The 21509-nt window shown below is 42.9% G+C and overlaps 1 protein-coding gene across 2 annotated transcripts; it reads left to right on the top strand.

The window, feature by feature from the left end:
• The first annotated feature begins 35 nt into the window (after positions 1 to 35).
• On the top strand, positions 36 to 20339 carry LOC128755283 (kinesin-like protein KIF1C). 2 transcript variants are annotated; one of them, XM_053858509.1, is made up of 28 exons: positions 41 to 632; positions 5977 to 6094; positions 8622 to 8698; positions 8767 to 8845; positions 9205 to 9305; positions 9525 to 9590; positions 9668 to 9846; positions 10074 to 10185; positions 10261 to 10338; positions 10416 to 10481; positions 10563 to 10641; positions 10747 to 10825; positions 10952 to 11100; positions 11501 to 11602; positions 11806 to 11924; positions 11994 to 12073; positions 12930 to 13005; positions 13791 to 13870; positions 13936 to 14030; positions 14400 to 14483; positions 15296 to 15479; positions 15613 to 15685; positions 15754 to 15852; positions 15919 to 16080; positions 16169 to 16480; positions 16543 to 16632; positions 16702 to 16909; positions 16983 to 20338. In XM_053858509.1, the coding sequence occupies exons 2-28, from the start codon at positions 5989 to 5991 to the stop codon at positions 17822 to 17824; spliced, it is 3777 nt and encodes a 1258-aa protein (XP_053714484.1). In that variant the 5' UTR covers positions 41 to 632; positions 5977 to 5988; the 3' UTR covers positions 17825 to 20338. The 2 variants fall into 2 exon arrangements, with proteins under 2 accessions (XP_053714483.1, XP_053714484.1); XM_053858508.1 differs by having other exon boundaries at positions 36 to 632; positions 16543 to 16909; positions 16983 to 20339.
• Positions 20340 to 21509: the final 1170 nt, after the last annotated feature.

The following is a 21509-nucleotide window of genomic DNA, read 5'->3' as shown; positions in this document are numbered from 1 at the left end:
TTCTCCACTGAGCTGCTCCGTCTCGGGGCCGCGCACGCACTCACGCACGCACTCACACCCGCCGCGCGGCCAGGCCACCGGCCAGCCTCTCTCCCCCTCTCCTCTCTTTCTACTTTTAAACTCTTCGTCCCTTAAAAAAGTTTCTTCTTCCCGGTCCACCGACCAACCAGCCCCGGACACACGACGAAAGGGCCGGCCATCGCACCGGACACTCGCCGGGACACCGGGATTCAGCTGAGATTGAGCCGGCAGTCCCACCGGGCCGCAACTTTTCCTTCGGTCCCCATTTTCTCTACCGGCGCTGTGTACCGGACGGTGACGTCAGACGGTAAAACTTGGTACCGCGGTCGGTCACCGTAAAGCCCGGAGCAGCGAGCACAAGTCCGTGTTCCAACTAAAGACGACCAAGCCAGTGTGGCACGGCAGCGCCCCCACCCAACTTTTTTGACTTTGTCCCCGTACTGTCAGGCCTGCACCGGAACCAGGATCACGGCGGTGTCAGTGGCAGGGCGCACCCGCTTTTGTTTTTGTGTTTATTTTGGTTTGGTTCCGCTACTCGAGCTGAGACATGGTGACCGTGTGAACGGGGCAGCGCGTGGGCTCCACGGGACTTTTCTACGATTCGGTTCGAGGTGAGTCCCGCTGTCTTGTGCCGTTATGAACCAACTGAACTTTATTATCGGGCGAGTTCCACGGCAAAACGGATCACAGTGCCGGTAATACAGGTGTAAGACATCATTTCTGTTGCTAATACAAGTACAATTCACGCATAACTTCTTCACGAGTTATTCATGTACGTTTTATAAACTTAGGTTCGAGGCCTTTTAAAGATGACTGTGTTTAGTCAGATCATAACACGGGGGATTTTTTTTTATATCACTCGAGTTGAAATGATGAATTGGCCAAACAGCCATCTTGAGGAGATTCTTATTTTGTTTTAAACCTGTCAGAAACTGATCATTAACTTCTGCTGTCAACAAGGTCCAATCAGATGTTGGCGCACAGATGGGAACATGTTCTTAAATGTGTATATTTGTACATTTGTTTTGTATTATTGTGTGAGTTAAAGTACCAACACAAAACTATCCAAATTTCAGACAAAAGCATCTCAAGCAACATTCCCAATCAAGTGAATTGGTAATGGTTGTTAGAAAACCCAATATGGCCGCTCCAAGTCTCACATACAATTAAATACAAATCACAGTTTTGGCACTGACATTTTATTTATTTGGTTATTCAATTATTTAGCTGGTCTACAACCCGTTTGTAGTCGATTACCGCCTCTTGCTGTCATTCACTCAGGCTGATATTGTGCTTACATTGTCAACAGTCGTCTTTCTTAAGGATCACAAACAAGTTGACTCTTATGACATAACGTCAAGGAGCACATGAGTGAGTGTGAAGGATAAACATCTGAATATGCTCATAAATGAAGTTGAGGATCAAGGTTTGTTAGTATTTATCATTTATTATTCTGAATATTTTATTTGGATGAGGAACAAAAACAGCTTAACATTGGACAACAAGGTTTTCCCCATTTGCTTTGTAGTGGAAATGACAAATGAAAAAGAATTGTCTTATTGTTCAACACAGTAGTACTTGACCAGCAGAACTATCAAATCAGCTCCTTAAGTCTCAAACACAGGCATGTGGTGACACACTTTATTTTGATTATAAAAGATCACAAGTTGGGCCTAAACTCACATGTTGGAGTAGTGACAGAATGAAAAAACTGAATTAAAAAAAAAGTTTAAAAAAAATATATCAAGAACTATTTTGTTACATACAAAAGAGCAGTGTTCTGAAAGTGAATGAAGGAACATAATGAAGTGTATTATTGCACAGTGTGGGGCACTTAAGGAAGGGGTCAATGTGTTTGTGAAGTGCTGAAAACCTTATCGTAGGTATCATTTTAGTCTGCCAAACCGCCCAGTTGTGTTATTTTCACATGCTCCGAATAAATGAAATGTCCCTCCACTAATCAGGTACTGGAGAAGAAGACAACAGTTACATAAAACAGCAGCACTAAGTTCCACCTGTGATCTAATAATTCAGTTATTCACACTCTCTTGTGTGCCACACTGTCTAGCTCAATTTCTCTGGTAGATTGGTGATATCGGTTGAGCTGCGGGACAGTTGTGTTGCTGAAGGACGAACAGCCAGCGACTTTTCATGAACGATGCAGAGTTGGTGGCTCACCTCTGCACTGTTCGTGTCTCTAAAGTTAGCTTGGTGGCTAAAGTAGCACTCAGCAGGCATCTCAGCAATCTCTGTGTATGTGTGTTGTGTATTTTTAGCCACATGTTGTTTGGATTCTCTGCTGATGTTATTAGGCAACACCATGAAACCAATTCTGGGAACCCAGAAAACATTAATTTTATAATCTCTGTTAATGTCTTTTGTGGTTTTTGTGGGGGTGGAGAGGCCATACCTACTGCTTCTTCAGTGGGTTTGCCTGTGATGATGAATCTACTCTCTTGTTGACAACGTGAGACATCGCAAGACAGAGATAATTGAACAGAGGCTTGTCATGTGATGAAGTATTGACGTCCACTTAGGGTTTCATCCAGGCTCATTTCATGCCCTACTGCTAATCATAAAAGAGAGACATTTGAAGTGAATCAAAGTAATGCTATCCTGGTCTACCACTTCAATACTTATTATACCATTGAATGTGGCATATTTGTTTTCTTGTTTTATCCATCTTATTGTGTTTAAAATCAATTCTTAAAATATTGTACTTTATTTTTTAGTGTCTTTGATTCCATCATTGCATATTTATTGCATTTATTTTTTTGTTCAGGTTTGAACACATTCTCTGTTATTTGTTGACTTGTATACAGATGTTGAGAACTGACATATTGAAACTGTCATGAATGTAGTTTTGTTGTTTATTGTAAACGCTAAGCATTAAACCTCAAATACCTCTGTAATAATTAATAAGGTGTACCCTTATAGAAGTAAAGAGACTGGTTAGGTGTTACTTGGGCAGAACTATTCAAATCTTTAGTGACATCACCACCGTGTGACATAGTGGGATTAAATGTAAATAAAACATTTTGGCATCCAATCTCCTAACCACATACTGTGGAGATCTAAATCTATGTCACACTTGATGCACTAGATGTGTGACAGCAGCATTGCGAAGCACTGATGATTGAATCTGAGGGATATTGGTTCTTTATCTTAGTTTAATGTCTATTAAAAAATGTCAATATTGATTTCAATGGTTACTGAGACTATGGCTCAGTGTAGGTTTTATAGAAAGACAGTTTTCAGATGTATGACTTTACTTGGATCAGATCATGCGAAGAAAGTGAATTAGAGATATTAAGTCTTCAACCTTTTTTCTGATCTAAACTACTCTTGTGTCATGTATTGATTTATTCTATTGATTATCGCTGTCGAAATGTTCAATTCCCACCAGCTCAAGAAGACAGGAGCCGTTTACAATTCTATTTGCACGAGTGTTGAGTTGGTATACTTTTAAATGAATCTCAAACAGTTTCTTCTTTTCCTCATGGAAGCTGTGTTTTCCCACACTTGTGTGTAAACTAGAACTAATGTGGCACCATCAAACAGATAAATGGGAGTAATATATAAATATATGCATCCAGTCCTTTTTTCCCCTCTTCCTAATGAAGTCTGTGGCTTCTTGATACATTCCATTATTATTACTCTTTTGAAATCCAAAAGCAAGTGGACTTGGTATCATGTTAACAGTTCTGAAACTGCGCAAACTATTAAATCAACAAAATGTGTTTTGAATGTTATACTTTTGCTAATTTCCAAAGTTAATATCCATATCTTCTATAAGTGCGAATCAAGTCTGAGGAAAACTTTAGTCGACAGTTGGCGCTTGTAGTTGTGAGTTTGAGGGTGTTGAGCAATGGTGCAATTTCCAGTTCATCCTGACTGTCACCACCTTCGACCCTGGTTTTTAAGGATACGTGGTTTAAAAGTTGTCTGGCAAAAATGTTGAACTTCCTGTGAGAGAAAGAATGCAGTCCAAATCTGACTGATCAAATAACTGGACTGAGGCTTGATTGGGTTTCAGTGGTCTCAGTTAGAGCTGGTCAAACTTCAAAATATTCTCAGCCTTTGATAGCTACATGGGTGAATAAAATATGATGGAGGCAAAGTGCACTTTGAAGCTATTTCCCCTGTCTTTGAAGGCAGCACACTGAACATGTCATGTGATCAGAAACTGGAGACACGTTTAAACTGACAGAGTTTAAAGCGTTCTCTACAAACTGGGCATCGACTGACGCTATCTTTAGGCGCGTGTAATGTCATGTGTTTTACCATTGGAAGAGCTTGAGTGTTTGTGTGTGTGCGTGCCTGTGTGGTATGTAGACCATTCATTATCACATTCCTCGACAGAGGCCTCCATATTGCAGCAAACTGCATCTGTAAGTCCACATGACCCATGCAAAAACAAGTCTCAAATCATGACGACACATGAATAAATGTGTTGGCAAATAATATAACACGACTGCCTCATACAAACCAGATTTTTAATTAATCTTATAAGATGAAGTCACACCTCACCTTAAAGTCCTCTTAGTTTTATGGTCATTAAGGTTTTGATGATGTAATTCGTGGATAGTTTTCTGCCCACAGCCAGGTGGAGGTCCAGTGTGTTTACCTCATGATGTATCACGAGATGGATTCACCTGGATGATTTCCATGTTAATCTCTGTTGTGTAAATGTTCTCTCTTTAGCTGTCTTGCTAACCGGAGAGCTTGCTCCCCGCTTAAAGCTGCTGACCACAGTTCCACTGGAATTCCTCTTTCCGTTTGAAGCCAGAAACACTTCTTTGTGTCTCCTCCAGCTTTGTGAACGGTCTGTTTAAACAGCTGGTTAGTTTGACGAACAGCAGCTTTCAAGCTAGCGGGGCCTGTTGAACCAGATGAGCTAAATGGTGGTTGTGTGCTGAGATGCCTGGTCTGTGATGTCACAGGGTCTCTGGTATGTCGACTGCTTCCTCACCTAGACTCATGCATCGAGTTAAGAATGCTCTCCTGTCCGTTGTGAGAATGAATGCGCTTGTTTCCTTGAGTTTGCAAGCCAACAAATCCTTCTATACCCCATATTGTTTTATTCAGGTGAAGAGTAGACTGAGCACACCAACCTCCCTGTGTGAGTCCAAATTTGTGGTGTACTGTGTTATGAAACCTTAGAAGATTTAGGTTCACAAAAAGCATGTGTTTTCAATGCATACTCTGGATACACTGCTGAACAGTGTGTGTCGCTGGCATCAGAATAAATACTTAATAAGGAAAGTCAACTGTCTGCCTCGGTGGTATCCGTTTTATGGTGAGACTAACTTCTAAATGGAGCTGCGGCTCCAAACGCAGTCTTGTGTTAAAAATGTAAACAACCAGGATGACATCACATGCTGCTGATAACGGTGTGATCCGTCAATAGTCTGATTACATGTCTCTGTCTCTGTGTCAGACGTTAATCTGATAGGGCAAAGGTCAACCCGTATAGGATCAACTGGGGGAGGACCGTGCAAATATGTTTCCCGAGAAAAACAGCAAAAGGTGAATAATGCTTGTGACAAATGATGTAAAAGAAGGGTAAACTAAAGAAAATGAGGCTTGCCGTTTCCGCAGTAACGTCGCAACATAACAGTAAAGGAATGTAATGGAGAGAGAAAAAAATGTGGAAACAAGAATGGAGAAAGAGCGAGTGCAGAGAGCCAGCAGCAGTGAAAGGAAAGTATTTTATGGGTAAAAGAGATGAGGGGGAAGACCATGTTTTTTTGTCCGTATTTTTTTGTCATTCAGAGCTGTTTTATTTATATTCACTAAAATTGTTTAATGCCAACAGTTGGAAAAACCTGAGATGTTACCTTTTCGTTTTGATCTTTGGGCTAATCTGTGCTATTTTGTAGGTTATTGCTTACTTATATATATACTATATATTACCAATGTGATTCTGACTTCCTTGCGTCTTGTGTCCAACAGGTGAGCTGAGAGATGGCGAGCGCCTCTGTTAAAGTGGCGGTGCGGGTGCGGCCGTTCAACTCCAGAGAATCGAGTCGCAATGCCAACTGTGTGATCCAGATGCAGGGAAACACAACCTGTAAGATACACTCCATCACAATTGTGACACACCTGTTAAAGCTGTTCGTGTCTATAGTTGAGGATTGTCCGTCCCCTCATGACTGCCAAAGCCCCAACCGCAAGTCAAACCACAGTTTAATGGAAACTGATGCAAATTAAAGTGGCATATTTTGGGCTGTCAATCAAGGTCTACCATCAGCTGGATTTCCTTTCAAAAGAATAAGCATCAAATTCAACAACAACAACATTGCTTTTGTCGTGTATCTACCAAAATTCCCTTCGTACCAAGTCAAAGCTGTGAATTAGGTCTGTCACTCAAAGTTAAATGAAAAATAGTTTAATTCCACAATACATTCTTGTAATATAGCAAAATAAGCCACATGGAATGGATTAAGTAACAAAACAGTAAGTCATGGTATTTTTTCAGTCAATTTTTATATTACTCGTGTTTAAAAGCTTCCTTATTCACCACATTGATTTACTCTCCGAGGGCTTTCATTTCATTAGATTCAGTGGCACTTTCAGACAGTTCTTTATTGGTATAACTCCAAAAACCTGTTTGGTTAGAAAAATAGGGTACAGTACTTAAATGAATGTTAGACTTCCTACTATGAGATGACATTGAAGGACTTTGCATTCACGTGATCAGTATGCTGTCGATATACAATGGTTGTGGGAATCCAAACCGCTGAGATGCTTTTCTCAGGCAGTTGTATACTAGTATCTGATTTCCGACACTACTCTTTGGATTGCAGCCAGTCTAATTACCATGTGAGAAGTTATATCAAAAGCCTTATCAGATAAAAAAAAATGAATAGAAGGGGATCACTCATGCAGTAAAGCTGTGTTTTAAATAGTGAACTCTTTTTTTGTCTCTTATTTAGGTCAGCATTTTTCACATGTTTGTGTTTCTGCATTTATTTATCTAATATTTAAACAGCATGACTGTGTACAAGTTTGCACAGCTGACTTACATGCCTGGTTTGTGATGGATAAATATATTTTAAGCTGAGCAAAGTGGAGCACCAGTTTGTTAGCGCATCAAATGGAATTATACCTTCCTTTCTATTTGTCTAGTACCATTTTCCACCGCAGGGGGCATTAAATGGCATTGCATTAGAGTAATATGTACTGTATATCATTCAGTATACGTCTTTGTAAAATATGGGCCTGTGTTATTGCTGTTGCAAGTTCAGAATTCACTAGTTGTGTACTGGATGGATGCTGACTATTGATAGAATGCTGAGATAATCCCATGTCCTGATTTGTCGTGTGTGTCTAACAATGCCAAAGTCAACACCCACATGTGTTTCCTGCATCAGGCTGCAGGTCTGATGTAATGACAATCAAATGTTTGGATGGATTTGTATATCCCCATTTTCCAGATTATCTTTCTTTTCTGTCCATCTAGTAAGTGCGGGAGATACCATATGCAATATATTTTACTTATATTTCACTTTAATATTCAAATTCAAACATCCCCAGCATCATTGCTTAACAGGTTTTAGACTATTAAATGAGAACTTTAAAAAAATGTCAACATAAAACTGAATAATTTGTCAGTATTTGTTGAAAATATTTGTCTCTATTTTGATAAATAATTGAAAGATAGGTTTGCTGGCAACAATAGTGATCATTTTTAATGGACTGCTTTTTAGTCCATTAATCTTGATTATTTGGGTTGACAGATTTTTCTTCTTCGCTAGGGGACAAAAGTTGTCTTTTAAAACCAGTGGAGCACACTAAAGATGATCTTGGTAACAGTGTGGGAAATAAGAACTGTTTGCTTGCTCATCAGTCGGAATTCGGTGTCTGTCACTGGTGATTCCTGAGATGCTTGTGGTGCTAATCCTCCCACCGGAGATTCCAGTGAACCGTGTACATGAATACTGCTGCTGCACTGACAGGGACAAGACAGTTATGAAAGGCAATGTCTGGATTTAAGTGACACTCACGTTAACACTGCACTTAAGTAACTTAATCCCATTTACATGTACAAGTTTGATCAGAGAACCGGTTCCATGTCAAACACCTCGGTCACATGCGAGGGAGGCTTTGGGACAAACACAGATGAGGGTTTCTGTCTGACTATCAACAGGAGGTGAAACTGGAGCTGAACATCCCAATGAAGTTGTGTGTGTGTCAGTAAACTGCTGCTCCTTTAGTGTACTTATTTACTCACTCACCACTTCTTCTCAGTTCTGAACTACATGAACTCTGTCACTGCATTAGGACAGGACTAAAGTGTTTGAAGTTTCGGACGTTTCGGAAGTTTTGAAACTCAAGTAGAGAAGTTTCAGTACTTACTGTTCTATTCATCTGTTCATTTTTTGAGACCATAGAGAATGTCCCTCACCAGGTATTGTTCATGCTTTACCTGGCTGTTATTTTGGAGCTTAAGATCCACTGCTGATGAATGATGGATTACAATGAAAGTGCTTAAACAGTCCTCTCTCCTTGTATGTCAGCATTAAATGACATAGCTGAGCAGTCTGTGGAGTGATCATTTATGTAGTTCCTCTCTCACTCTCTCTGTTTCCCTCCAGGTATCAGCAACCCCAAACAGCCAAAAGATGGAGCCAAGAATTTTACATTTGATTATTCCTACTGGTCACACACTACAGTGAGTTTGGCGGTTAAACAGACACACAAAATATTTAAAGTAGCTGATTCTGAACTCTTTTTCAACAGTCGGAGGACCCCAATTTCGCATGCCAGAAGCAGGTTTACAAAGACATTGGAGAAGAGATGCTGCTGCACTCGTTTGAAGGTAAATGGGACGAATGAGCTCAGTTTTTGATTAGCTGTGAACCACGTCTGAACACTGATTCTTCAATCTCAATTTGATATTTTGTTTGTTACAGACTTTGTCACACGTGAATATTAAATGCAACAAAATGGTTTTTTTTTTGTAGTTTAACAAGACAAATAATTAATGTGAAACATTCAACAGTCAACACGATAAATTAAGACGCCACAAAAATATACATAACAAAAGAATAAAATGGACAAATGAACAACCCAAAAATACAACAATAGTGTGCATTGAGTCCAGTCCGAGTGTGCTGCAGAGAAGCAAATAAATATAAAAGCAATCTCATCTAATCTGATGTTTGTTTATGTTCGTAGGCTACAATGTGTGTATTTTTGCGTATGGCCAGACGGGGGCAGGCAAGAGCTACACTATGATGGGGAAACAGGAGCCTGGCCAGGAGGGGATCATTCCTCAGGTGGAACTCTCAGCTTTTCCGAACTTTGACCTTTGTGACCTCTTATTATCTGCACACTAACCAAATAACTACACTTTTTCTGTCTTTCTGAAATCACCAATTACATTGGATTACACGGCAAAGTGCAAATATTTCTGATTAAGTTTCAACTCCAGAAATGTATTGTTGCACGTATTCCATGGTCTTTCCATATGTATGTAAGTCAATGTTTGTGTTCAGATGTGTGAAGACCTGTATCAGAGAATTGGGGAAAACACGGACCCAGACCTCACCTACTCTGTTGAGGTGAACTCTCCTCACAAGTCCCATCTCTCCCATCTCTTGTCATGAAACCTTCCCTGACAACTGCTTCATGTATCCAGGTGTCCTACATGGAGATCTACTGTGAGCGAGTGCGGGATCTTTTAAACCCAAAGTCTCAGGGGACGCTGCGAGTGAGGGAGCATCCCATCCTTGGACCATATGTGGAGGATCTTTCTAAACTGGCCGTGACTGGTTATAACGACATCTACGACCTGATGGATGTTGGCAACAAAGCCCGGTCAGTCATGTGTAGATCGACTTTCTTTATATGGTATTGTAGCGCTTGGTTTCCAGTGGCTGCGCGACAGTTCTGTAAGTGGGTCAGCACAAATCAGACAGTCATATGGGAGCAGATAGATTAACCAGAAGTGTTTATTGGATCACTGTGTTGCGCTGTAAACTACTTGCCCATGATGGCACATACTTTATCGTTGCAAAACCTCATGAATAAATCACTCATTACAGGACGGTTGCCGCCACAAACATGAATGAAACCTCCTCCAGGTCGCACGCCGTCTTCACAATCGTCTTCACCCAAAAGCGACGGGACCAAATGACCGGCCTGGACACGGAGAAGGTGAGTGTGTCTGCTTTCTTCTCATTGCCGAGTAACTGGTTATGGACCATCAGTGATGACGCTTCCTATTTTCAGGTCAGTAAGATCAGCCTTGTTGACCTGGCTGGAAGTGAGCGAGCTGATTCCTCAGGGGCAAAAGGAACTCGGCTAAAGGTCAGAGGTCACAACATCATTATTTGGAAATGTTCCGGCTCTGGTTGATGTGCATAACTGGGTTTGTTTGTTTTCAGGAAGGTGCAAACATAAACAAATCTCTGACCACGCTGGGAAAGGTGATATCAGCGCTGGCAGAGATGGTAAGTCATGGAGGTCTTCTGCGCTCTCACTGACCAATCGTTGCCTTCATAATTGACATTTATGTTCCGTTGGTCTTACAGCAGAGCAGTAAGAAGAGGAAGAGTGACTTCATCCCCTACAGAGACTCTGCTCTTACCTGGCTGTTAAAGGAGAACCTGGGTCAGTACTCTTCTAGTTGCATATTGCATCAAGATGATATGTACCTCATTTAAAGCACATGTACAGCGCAAAGCTCATTCACATCATTGATAACGTGTGTTTCAGGGGGGAATTCTCGAACAGCCATGATTGCTGCTCTCAGTCCTGCTGACATCAACTATGAAGAAACACTGAGCACGCTAAGGTCAGAGGTCACACGACTGTCTACATATCAGGTGTACTCGCACCATTACAGCTTACCGCTAAGTACACGGACACTGGATTCGTTATTTGTTCAGGACCTCGAGCCTAACCAGTGCTGAGCCCACAGGTACGCTGACCGTGCCAAACAGATCCGTTGCAATGCTGTAATCAATGAAGATCCAAACGCCAAACTGATCAGAGAACTGAAAGGTGAAGTGGAGCGACTGAGGAACCTTCTTTTCTCCCAGGGACTGCAGGAGCTGCTGGACAACTCTGGTAGGCATACAGTATACTGGCAAATTAAAAAAATAAAAATAAAAATATATATATATATATATATGTATATACGTATATTTACAGCCTATGTAGAAAATTGTTCATGTAAACCTAGCTACCACAAATGTTTTCCCTTTTGTTTACGCATTTCACATGCTCATTTTACTGGCACACACTAGTGAACAAGCTTTGAAACTTTTCCAAGCTCGGACAGCATTTATGGACATTGTAATGCGCGCCATGTCAGACTTTGGTATGTGAGCTATTTGGACATGCGTTCTGTTTAAAACTGGATGTAGTTCAGGTTTCAGAAACAGTAGGAAGTCACAAGTCATTGGATATTTACTGTTCTTTACATAACCAAAGACATTCCGAACCCTGTCTCCATTTGACTCTTTAGTCAACCCCGAAGGTTCTAAAGGTGTCGCAGGTGTGACAGCCACAGGGCATCTTGACGTCACAGCCAATGGGATTCCTCTTAAAAATGGCTTCGCCTCTCCAGGTGTGTTTTCTGTCTTTTTCCACGTTGCATGTCATTTTATTAAGGGTATCAGCATCCTGTTCTCAATATGTCAGTCTTTAGAAATGAAGCTTTGAACATCGACCTGCTTAGGTTACAGACAACAGATGCAAGGGACTTAGTATTGTGAAGTTCTGCGGTCGCCAAACAATAAATGCTGAGTGGTCATTTTAAAATTTCTTCAGATGATTCTCTGCCTCCTGGTGACCTACCTGCTGACTCAAATCAAAGGATTGACCAAGAGGGGGAGGAAGCCATTGCCATGGAGTCTATCAGTAAAGAGGAAGCAGCGGAGAGACTGATGGTTGGATCGGAATACGAGATCATTCAGGATTCATCATTTAATAATAACTTTGGTTGTGGTGTGTTGCAGGAGACTGAGAAGATCATTGCTGAACTCAATGAGACCTGGGAGGAGAAATTACGAAAAACAGAATCTATTAGACTGGACAGGTAACTTTTATTTTTTATGAACTTCAGATCACTGATGGACATGGTTGTGCACCCACTGTTGTTACTAGCCGAGCCTGTAACAGACTCTTTAAAGCAAAAATGAGTGTTTCTCTTTTCTTAAGTTAAGTGTTACAACAACATGTATTTTAATGAGACACCACTCTGGTTACATGTAGTTATTGTGTCCTGGCAAAAGCTAAACCGTTAACACAGTCAAATTTCAACTTCATTATTTTTTTTAAATAATCTTTTTATAGATTTTTCTCAACTGTAGTGCAGATTGATATAAACTAAAAATCCAAATACATCACTTACTAAGTCATAAGTCAATAGTTCTGCATGAAAAAATAAAATCAATCAAAACACTTCACCGGTTGCTGCCTCTTCTGGAATTTTTCAGATTTGTGGTTTATGTCACATGTCAACTTCTCAAGAACAAAAAGAGGTGAAATTTGTGAGACCCGTATGTCAACAGCAGATTGATCAAATCATTGCAGTATAATACACCTCTTTAGCGAGAAACAAAAATAGTGTTAGATATGACTTGATATCTGCATCCAAGAAAATACCACATGAATTGTTAAGTAAATAAAAGGGGTCATCGGGAATTTTTTCCCAAGAATCTCAAGAACGATTGAATGGGCATATCGATTTGATGATTTAAATACCAACTGCATAAACGGTATGGCTAATGCTGGGGAATCACATGGAACGTTTGTAGGCTACTGATCATTTTTAAAATGGTTTTAAAGTGCAATTAGTACATTTGGAATTATAGAGAATATACTGGATAAACACAAATGATTTTCTGCCTCTCATCCTTTGCATTCTGAAAACAATTTTATTATGTCCTCAGGGAGGCGCTGCTGGCAGAGATGGGGGTGTCCATCAAAGAAGATGGAGGAACTCTGGGCGTATTCTCTCCCAAAGGAGTAAGTTATTGTTATTGAAATCTGCCTGTTGAGAGATCTTTGCAACCTAGCGCCTGATGAACAGGAGGTCTCGCTGCTATCACTTGAATCTGGATCAATAAAGATAACTGATTCTACATGTTCATATAGTTTCCATAGACAGGCTTCAGCCCTGAGACCAGGGGTGTCAAACGGACCCACAAAAGGGTAGCAATGGTTATGAGTTTTAGTTCCAACCCAGCTAGCACATATAGGTTAACCAATAAGTTGTCAGCTAAAACAAACAGCAACACACTGACAGTCAACTCAGTGCAATGTTAAGAGACCAGATGAAAGCCAGCACCCACTGCGGGCCATTGAGGACCGGTTTGTCACCCCTGCCTTACACTGAGGAGACTGTGTAGAACTGTTTTTCCTGAGTTGAAATTTGCCACTTGTTGTGACTCAGGCATCTCTTAATGATGTCATCTGCTCAGTGTATTGTCCTGCTGAGAGAGAGGAAGTGGAAAAGGAAAGACTGGGCGCTGCTGATAAAGCTGGGATGTTCTGAAGCCACAGAGTTGCATTTTGTATCACACATTCTGTGTGTTGATCTAGCAAGCTGCTTCAATGGTTTCAGCAACTAGTAATGTACTGGTGAAATTCTTGGGAAAAGTATGTATCTTACCTGATACAGAAACACATGAGCTCATTGCGATATCGTGGTTTGGCAGTGGAAACAACTTCATACTAAAGATTCCAGTAAATGTTTTTCCAACACCTCGCCATCATATTCATTTTAATCATGGCTGTGTCTCTGTGTGCAGACGCCTCACCTGGTTAACCTGAACGAGGACCCTTTGATGTCCGAGTGTCTCCTCTACTACATCAAGGAAGGAGTTACCAGGTTGGAATTTTGACATGAGAATATAACTCTGAACAAATGGACTGATCCATGTTTTTCTTTTTCAGGGTTGGACAACAGGAAGTGGACATCAAGCTGTCTGGTCACTTCATTAAGGAGATTCATTGTGTGTTTGTCAGTGAGACCAACGAGCAAGGAGAAGGTTAGTCCTCCAGTACTGCATTTTATTAGACATTTCTGTCTCCGTGTGTCCTGTTCGTCACTGAGCGCCCTCTGCTGTCGATAACATAGTACTGCATGCCTATTAAACTTTCTCCTGCTCTCTCTGTCTAAAAAGCTGCCTAGGAATCATCCAGGTATCTTTCATATGAGCAACTTCCACTTTTCCATCAGACTTTTCACACTGTTTATACTGCTCAGCTATTAAAAAAAGTTTAGCTTGCAAGCTTAACAAGGAAACAGTGCTTTCCTGTTTGTTTTTAAACACAAGTGAAGGATGATAAATCCATCGTGTCACTTGGTTGTTTCGTCTGTGATAGGTCTGATTATATTGCTTGTCTCCTCTGTCCAGTGATTGTGACGTTGGAACCATTAGTGGGAGCAGAAACCTACGTCAATGGGAAACAGATCACCGACGCTGTGGTGCTGAAGCAAGGTGATATGCCTCCTCATTGTTTTCCTATTTACAGCATTAGGGATGCTCCGATCGATCAGTCACCGATCATCATCAGAATGGCAATCACTACCTGTCATTGCTGATCACAACTGCTTACGTTTGACAGCCGGCGCTCTGATGAAGCCCCGCTGGTTGTGACGCGTCTGTTCCTCATTACTACCTGCTCACTCAGTCGCGGCATGTCTGCTGTGGATCTTATTTCAGTCCGTCATGTAAAGTTTGCATCTAGCAGCACATGCACGGGAAACTGCTCCGCAGGGAAGCGTCTTCAAATTCAACGCGCCATTTAAAGCGCCAGCACTTGACAGAGCAGCAGCAGGCTGTTAGCACTGAGCAAGATGACCAGCCTTTCTCAGGTGTCATTTACGTGGAGATGGAAACAACCGGATCCATCGTCTGGGAGTCCCTCTACAGTATGTGAATATTTCACGGACACAGCACAGTCTCTAGAGATTCATCTGTGACGTCTGTCATTGAATTAAATGCATTTCAGTTGTCCTTTTGACAGAACAATTGCTGCATTCAACAAGGTTTTTCTATTTTTGCCACCTTGAAGAGGTATATAAAAACGTGTCTGAATTCAAATGATTTAAAGTTCATTTTATCACATCATGAACACGGAAGGCCTCATCATTTTGATTACAAATTCATTCTCAATCTATGTGATCGGTATCGGTGATCTGCAGCAAAAATCTTGATTGGAGCATCCCTAAACACCATAGATGCCCTTTTGGATTATGTTGCCTTAGATCTGTAATAGACCTCTAAAGCAATTGACTTTTTATTGCAAGGCAACCGCATCGTGATGGGGAAGAACCATGTGTTCCGATTCAACCACCCAGAACAGGCCAGAATGGAGCGTGAGCGTAGCATCACAGTGGAGCAGCAGCTGACTGAACCTGAGGACTGGAACTACGCTCAGAAAGAACTTCTGGAGAAGCAGGGAATTGACATCAAACTTGAAATGGAAAAAAGGTAACTTTTTTTTTTTTTAAGCCGGACTTGATCTTGAAGAGAGACACAAGCATCAACACTGCCCCTACTGCTTAGAGAACATTGTATTTGACTGCACAGCTTGAGTTGTAGTGACAAACTGCTACTGTTGCAGACTGCAGGACATGGAGACCCAATACAGAAAGGAGAAGGAGGAGGCTGATTTGCTGCTGGAGCAACACCGACTGGTCAGTTTGTGGGATGATGTTGAATGATAGAAGAATTGCTGACACTACTACTATATGTGTGTCTGTAGTATGCCGACAGTGACAGTGGTGATGACTCTGACAAACGCTCTTGCGAGGAGAGCTGGAGGTTGATCTCATCACTCAGAGAGAAGCTACCTGCAAATAAGGTTTGAGATGTTTCTTCTGTAGGTGTCTGGTGAGGTTCCCTGTGAGGCTCACACTTTGTGTCTCAGGTGCAGTCCATCGTGAAGCGCTGTGGCCTTCCCAGTAGTGGGAAGAGGAGAGAGCCGCTCAGAGTTTATCAGATCCCTCAGAGGAGGAGGATCAGCAAAGATCCCAAAAGAGTTACCATGGAGGATCTTCGCATGCAAGCTGTGAAGGAGATCTGCTACGAGGTGAACCAACACAAACATGCGTGTTGAAATCACCAAAGTTGTTACATCCTTTCTCATACCGATTGCTTCTCTGTGGTCCCCCCCTCAGGTCGCCCTGGGAGACTTCCGTCACTCCCGGCAAGAGATTGAGGCGCTCTCCATCGTGAAGATGAAAGAACTGTGTCGCATGTACATCAAGAAGGATTCCAACGAGAAGGAGAGCTGGAAGGCCGTGGCCCAGGATGTCTGCGACACCGTGGGCATCGGAGAGGAGAAGAGCCCCCCGGCTGAGGAGGCGGGGGGTGGAGGTGCAGCCGGTGAACGGGCTGAGGTGAAGGAAGGAGAAGGAGAGGGAGGGAAGGAGAAAGGAAAGATGTACGACCTGAAGGCTCATATCGATAAGCTAACGGACATTCTGGAGGTGTGTGTGCATTAAACAAATAGCTTAGTGCAATACACCGACTTTGACCCATGATCCTTCAGGAGGTGAAGCTGCAGAACAACATGAAGGATGAGGAGATCAAAGCTTTGCGGGACCGAATGATCAAGATGGAGAGCATCATTCCTGTTCAGGTTGGTGCCATCGATACCATTCTTCCTACTGTCCTGCTGCACGTCATCTTCCACGGCCTATTTCTGCAGGACGATGAGGTGAATGGAGAAGGAGGGGCTTCTCCCCCAGAAAACGCTGAAGAACCAGAAGTCAGAGTGCAGAAGTTGATGGAAGAAGATCCGGCTTTCAGGAGAGGACGCCTCCGCTGGTTGAAGCAGGAACAGCAGCGGCTCCAGAATCTCCAGCAGCAGAACATCACCAAGAAGCTACGGGGGTTGAGCCAGAACCAGAATCAAGGTGCAGGGGTGGATCATAGCTCCCAAGGCTTTGTAAAGGTTCAGGCAAACTGATGCAGATCTTCTCCTTTCAGGGTCAAATTCTCCCACCGTTCCTGTTCACCTTCCCGGGACTGGACGATTCATCCCTCCACAGGAGTGTAAGCTCAAGTTCCCTTTCAAGAGTAACCCAGCCCACCGGTTATCATGGGGACCGGCCAGCGCCGCTCTTCAGGCTCTTGGTTTGGACGACGTCCCAGGAGAGGGGGCGGAGCCTCGGGAAGAGAGGGACGGAGGTGAGGAGAAAGCGACCCCTTCGCCTCCTCCTCCTCCACACAGCCAGTCTCCTGGTCTCTTACCACTTCCTTTCCAACCTCCGCCCCCCCGCCACCGCACGCCGAGCCCCCATCGGGGCTGGCAGCAGCGGAATCAGGGCCACCAGGGCTTCAACCACTTCCACCAGCAGGGAGGAAACCAGAACCAACCGCGACAGTACCGCCGCAACTCTTTTGACAGCTCCACCCACAACAACACCAAATACGACAATTCACAACATCACGGTGGCGGCGGGGGTCACCAAGGGCGACCCAGGCAAAGGAGGGGGGCGTCACCTGGGCCAGGTGGGGAGAAAGGAGGAGGAGGAGGAGGAGGAGGCCGAGGAAGGGACAGAGACGGAGGCTTTCACTACAATCAGCGCCAGCATCATCAGTTTCACCCCCACCCTTACTACCAGCACCCCAATGCACCATTCCAGCCAGGACTCTTCCCCAACTACCACAGCCTCCCTCGCACCCGGGCGCCGGCGCCGCCGCCCCCTGACATGCTGATGATGGCGGCGGCTGGGATCCCTGTCGCCGGGTGGGGCTTCACCACCCCACCGCGGATGAGGCGGCAGTTTAGTGCACCCGATCTGAAAGACAAGGAAACTCCCATGTGACCTTCTCATTCTGACCCTTGAACTTGCCCATGCAGATTTCTGATCGGTGTAATGTCACAACGATGGCGAGAGTTGGTGTGTGTGCGTGCGCTCGAATGGCTGTGTCAGCACTTTTACTTTGTGCACATTTGCTGTGTGTCTGTCTGTTTTACTATAATCCTCCATATTACTGTAGTCGACTGTTCCATCACTACTTCTACACTGTTCAAGAACACACACTAGTGTCTCCGTTGCTTCAGGGTTTTGGGACAAGTTGAGTTTTTATGTTTTTAGTTGTTGCTAATGCCGTTTCAAACCGGGCTAACTGGCCTTTTAGCTCGGCGGAAGAGCTGCTGTGTGGCCTGCCAGCCTACAGGCCTTCAAGGATAATTGTTGTGATCCAAACCAGGCTCATAGCTGAACTGAAAGAGGATAGAGGAAGACTCGGTTAGTTTGACCGGCTAGAGGAGCATGGTGCTAGCTATGAGAACGGGTCTGAAATGAGATATCTTTTTTTTTTTTTTTTTTAAAAGCAACATTCAAGTTTGGTGGGAGTTAGCTGTGCTTCAGTTTTAAGATATGATTTTAAAGGCAGAATCTGATTTATGATTTAATATATTTTCAAGTATTTGTCCGTCTTAAATGGTAGTGTTGACATTGTAGGGAGAAATTTAGAATCTTGGGCCATTCACGTCATATGATTTTCTGACAGATTTGTGAATTCAGTGTTTTGATCTTGGATAGACCGACAGCTGATCGTGTTTTGACATAAGAACATCAAAGTGGAATAGTCAGCAATGTGGCCATGGTGGTGAAATGAAATATGTTGCTCCCGCTCTGCTTGAATGCTGCGACGCTACAAACCAAAGAGTCGTGCTGCACCAACCCACTGAAGGGGTCGGTGTGGACTTGGATGATAATGTAACGGTGAATCTATTTAAGGAACCTGCACATCATGTGATATTGGTCGTGACTAGTGTGTGAAGTGGATGTGGAATTTGAAAAGTTGTGTCTCTGGATGATGACAGAGAGAGAGAGAGAAGAATGTCATGAAGTAGGAAGTTAGAAGGGAAATAGAAAAGTCAGCGATTTAGAATGTTTTTTTGTAGTCAAGTAGTAGAGTGGGTATATGAGCACAAGACTGCTGAGTCATTGGTCTAGTAACATACTCTATTTTGATTTTGACTGAAGTGACATCGACTGAAGTTTGATGTCAATTGAATGGAAATATTAAACAAGTGACTATCGAAAGTTGAAAAAGCAGAGTCAACTTTGATGTCATTTTTCATTGAAAAGCGTCTCGCTAGCTCGTAGAGTCAGAGGGTGAAGCGAGGCTCCGCCCTCCCTCAAACGGTGACTCACCATTGGCCAGCCGAGCTCTCAGCTGGAGCAGAAGCCAGGATGAAATGCAATCCTAGACGAGGCATGTGCACTTTACCAGGCGACGACCCGCCTTCAGGCCAGTTGGACTGTTGAAATCTGATTCAACTCATGGAGCAGTTAGGAAGCGTTCACTTTCATTCTCAAGCGTTGGTTGACCTCATGCTTCAAAAGTGCCTGCCCCGCAGGTGGAGGTGGGAGTTTGGAGGTCAGAGCTGAACTCTAGTTCTGGTGTGTTAGCGTCGCTGTCACACTGGACAGCTCCACATTCCTTCTAAATCAGAGGAGATGGACTGTGGGCGGGAGTGAAGCTCCTCTCACCTGCATCTTAACCAGCGTGTCACATTCAAGAGTGTGGGAAACGGTCGCGGCCCCTCAACTGACTAAGATCTGTAAACATCTTCCTCAAGAGTCTGGCCGGTGGCGGTTGCCGTGGTGACGACCAACACAGGAAGTCTGACATGACGAGACAATCTTGACCAACTGCTGTCGGCCTGATGGGAGCTAAAGATTTTCATGCATATTTACTTTTTGAGTTCTTTCTTCCACCATGTCATCTGATGGGTGTTTTTTGTTTTTTCTTCTAGTAACTTTCCTTTATTTAACCAACGTTCTTCATGTCTTTGATATTTTTGTTAAGTTTGCTGTAATTAATAGTAGAATCTTTGGGATGCTGCTACAGGAAGCGACTGCGTGTGTATGTGCGTGTGTGTGTGTATTCGTGGCTGGTTTTGTTTCTGGGTTAATGTAGAATCATGTTTCACGTCATTAAGTTGGTTTCCCAGTTTTTATTTTATCTCCTAAGCAGACGTGTAGTGTTGGTGACGCCCTCATGCTAAGTTTCTGTGACATCATCAGTTAAGACGCCTGGACTCTGGAACATGATGACGTCACTGTCAGGCCTCAGTCCCATTGGCCCGGAGTGTCAGTACAGGTGTTGTATCAGGAAACAAACTCAGGCTCCACCTGCAATAAAAAAAAAGAATGACACTAACTCCTCCTTTTTGTTGGCTGTTGTGTTTGAACGTAGTGTTGAGCTCACCGTCCTTTACCCCTTTGTCTGTGTATGTGCTGCCTTTCAAAATCCACTTCTCCACAAACATTCAGATAAAGTGTGTTATGCACTTCATGCCGCCCCTGCCGTCAATTAACCAATGACTTAAGAGACTGAAACTATTCCCATACGAGGCTCAGCCAACTGGTGTGGTCACATATTTTCTTATCAGTGGACAAAGTTCTACATGCATGGTCCCATGTTTCTCTGGAACAGTTGAGCTGTTATGATTATATGGGCCGAATGTTCAAATCAAACTGATATTCCAAGTTCTATAATGATGCATCCTGTCTGACTGTAGAGTTGGGCCTTCTGAGTGAGACTATGCGTGTGATGCAGGAAGTAGCATGGGCTTTATCTACTGTGACAGACGTGGGGGGCGGAGGGTCGCCGGGCCAAACACCAACGAGAAACAATCTTTTAAATGAAAGTTAATTATTTCTGAAATATTTTAAAATAACAAAGTGTAATTATGTCACAGTATACGCATAAATGTTATTTCATAATTCAATTTCTCATCCATTTTATTTATTCATTTTATTTTCAATGTAAATCACTTTTTAAGTGGTGACTGTCTTGGTGACAGAACAATGGCTAAAGCCTGATATAAAGTTTAAAATGCTGGTTAAAAAGACCATAACTCCTTAAAGGAATTTGAATTTAAAAAACAAACAAACTAGAAATGAATGGTTTAAATTCATGCCCATTAAATTCATGTGCAGCTAATGCGCTAATGTGTATAAAAATAAAAATATTCACAAAATGAATGGATATGTTACAATTTTCTATTTTAGAGGTAAATATGACTTTTTCATTACATGGACAAGAATATGCAGGGAAAAAACGAATTACTTACAGAAAATAATTAAACTATAAATACGAATGTTCACAGCTGCATAAAAAAAGAGAACCAGAACAAATCTTGGGTTTCCAGTGGCCAGGAGGCTCCGAGCTGATCTGTGTAGAGGTGAGAGTTGAGGTGGCTGAGGCCACGGTGCCTTTCCCATGATACAGTAGGAGCAGGTCCGCGGCAGAGCCATGTGACATGCCGCACACCACCTGACATGGTTGAGTGGAAGACCACGGATGTTGTCTAAACTGTTTCATGAGATATCAGCATGAAGGCCTATTTTTTTGCTCAACCAATTCTTGAGGTGACGTGGACCTGAAGCAAGTTCAGAAGTAGGGGATGAGGCTGCAGCCGAAGAGGAGCTGACGGAGACAGATAAGCGTCAGTTTGATGAGGGGACCTCGTAGGAAAGCTGTCGTGTA

The sequence above is a fragment of the Synchiropus splendidus genome, chromosome 3 (assembly GCF_027744825.2).
Source record: "Synchiropus splendidus isolate RoL2022-P1 chromosome 3, RoL_Sspl_1.0, whole genome shotgun sequence".
In the NCBI taxonomy this organism is placed as follows: domain Eukaryota; kingdom Metazoa; phylum Chordata; class Actinopteri; order Syngnathiformes; family Callionymidae; genus Synchiropus; species Synchiropus splendidus.
This window is presented reverse-complemented; position numbering and strand designations above follow the sequence as displayed.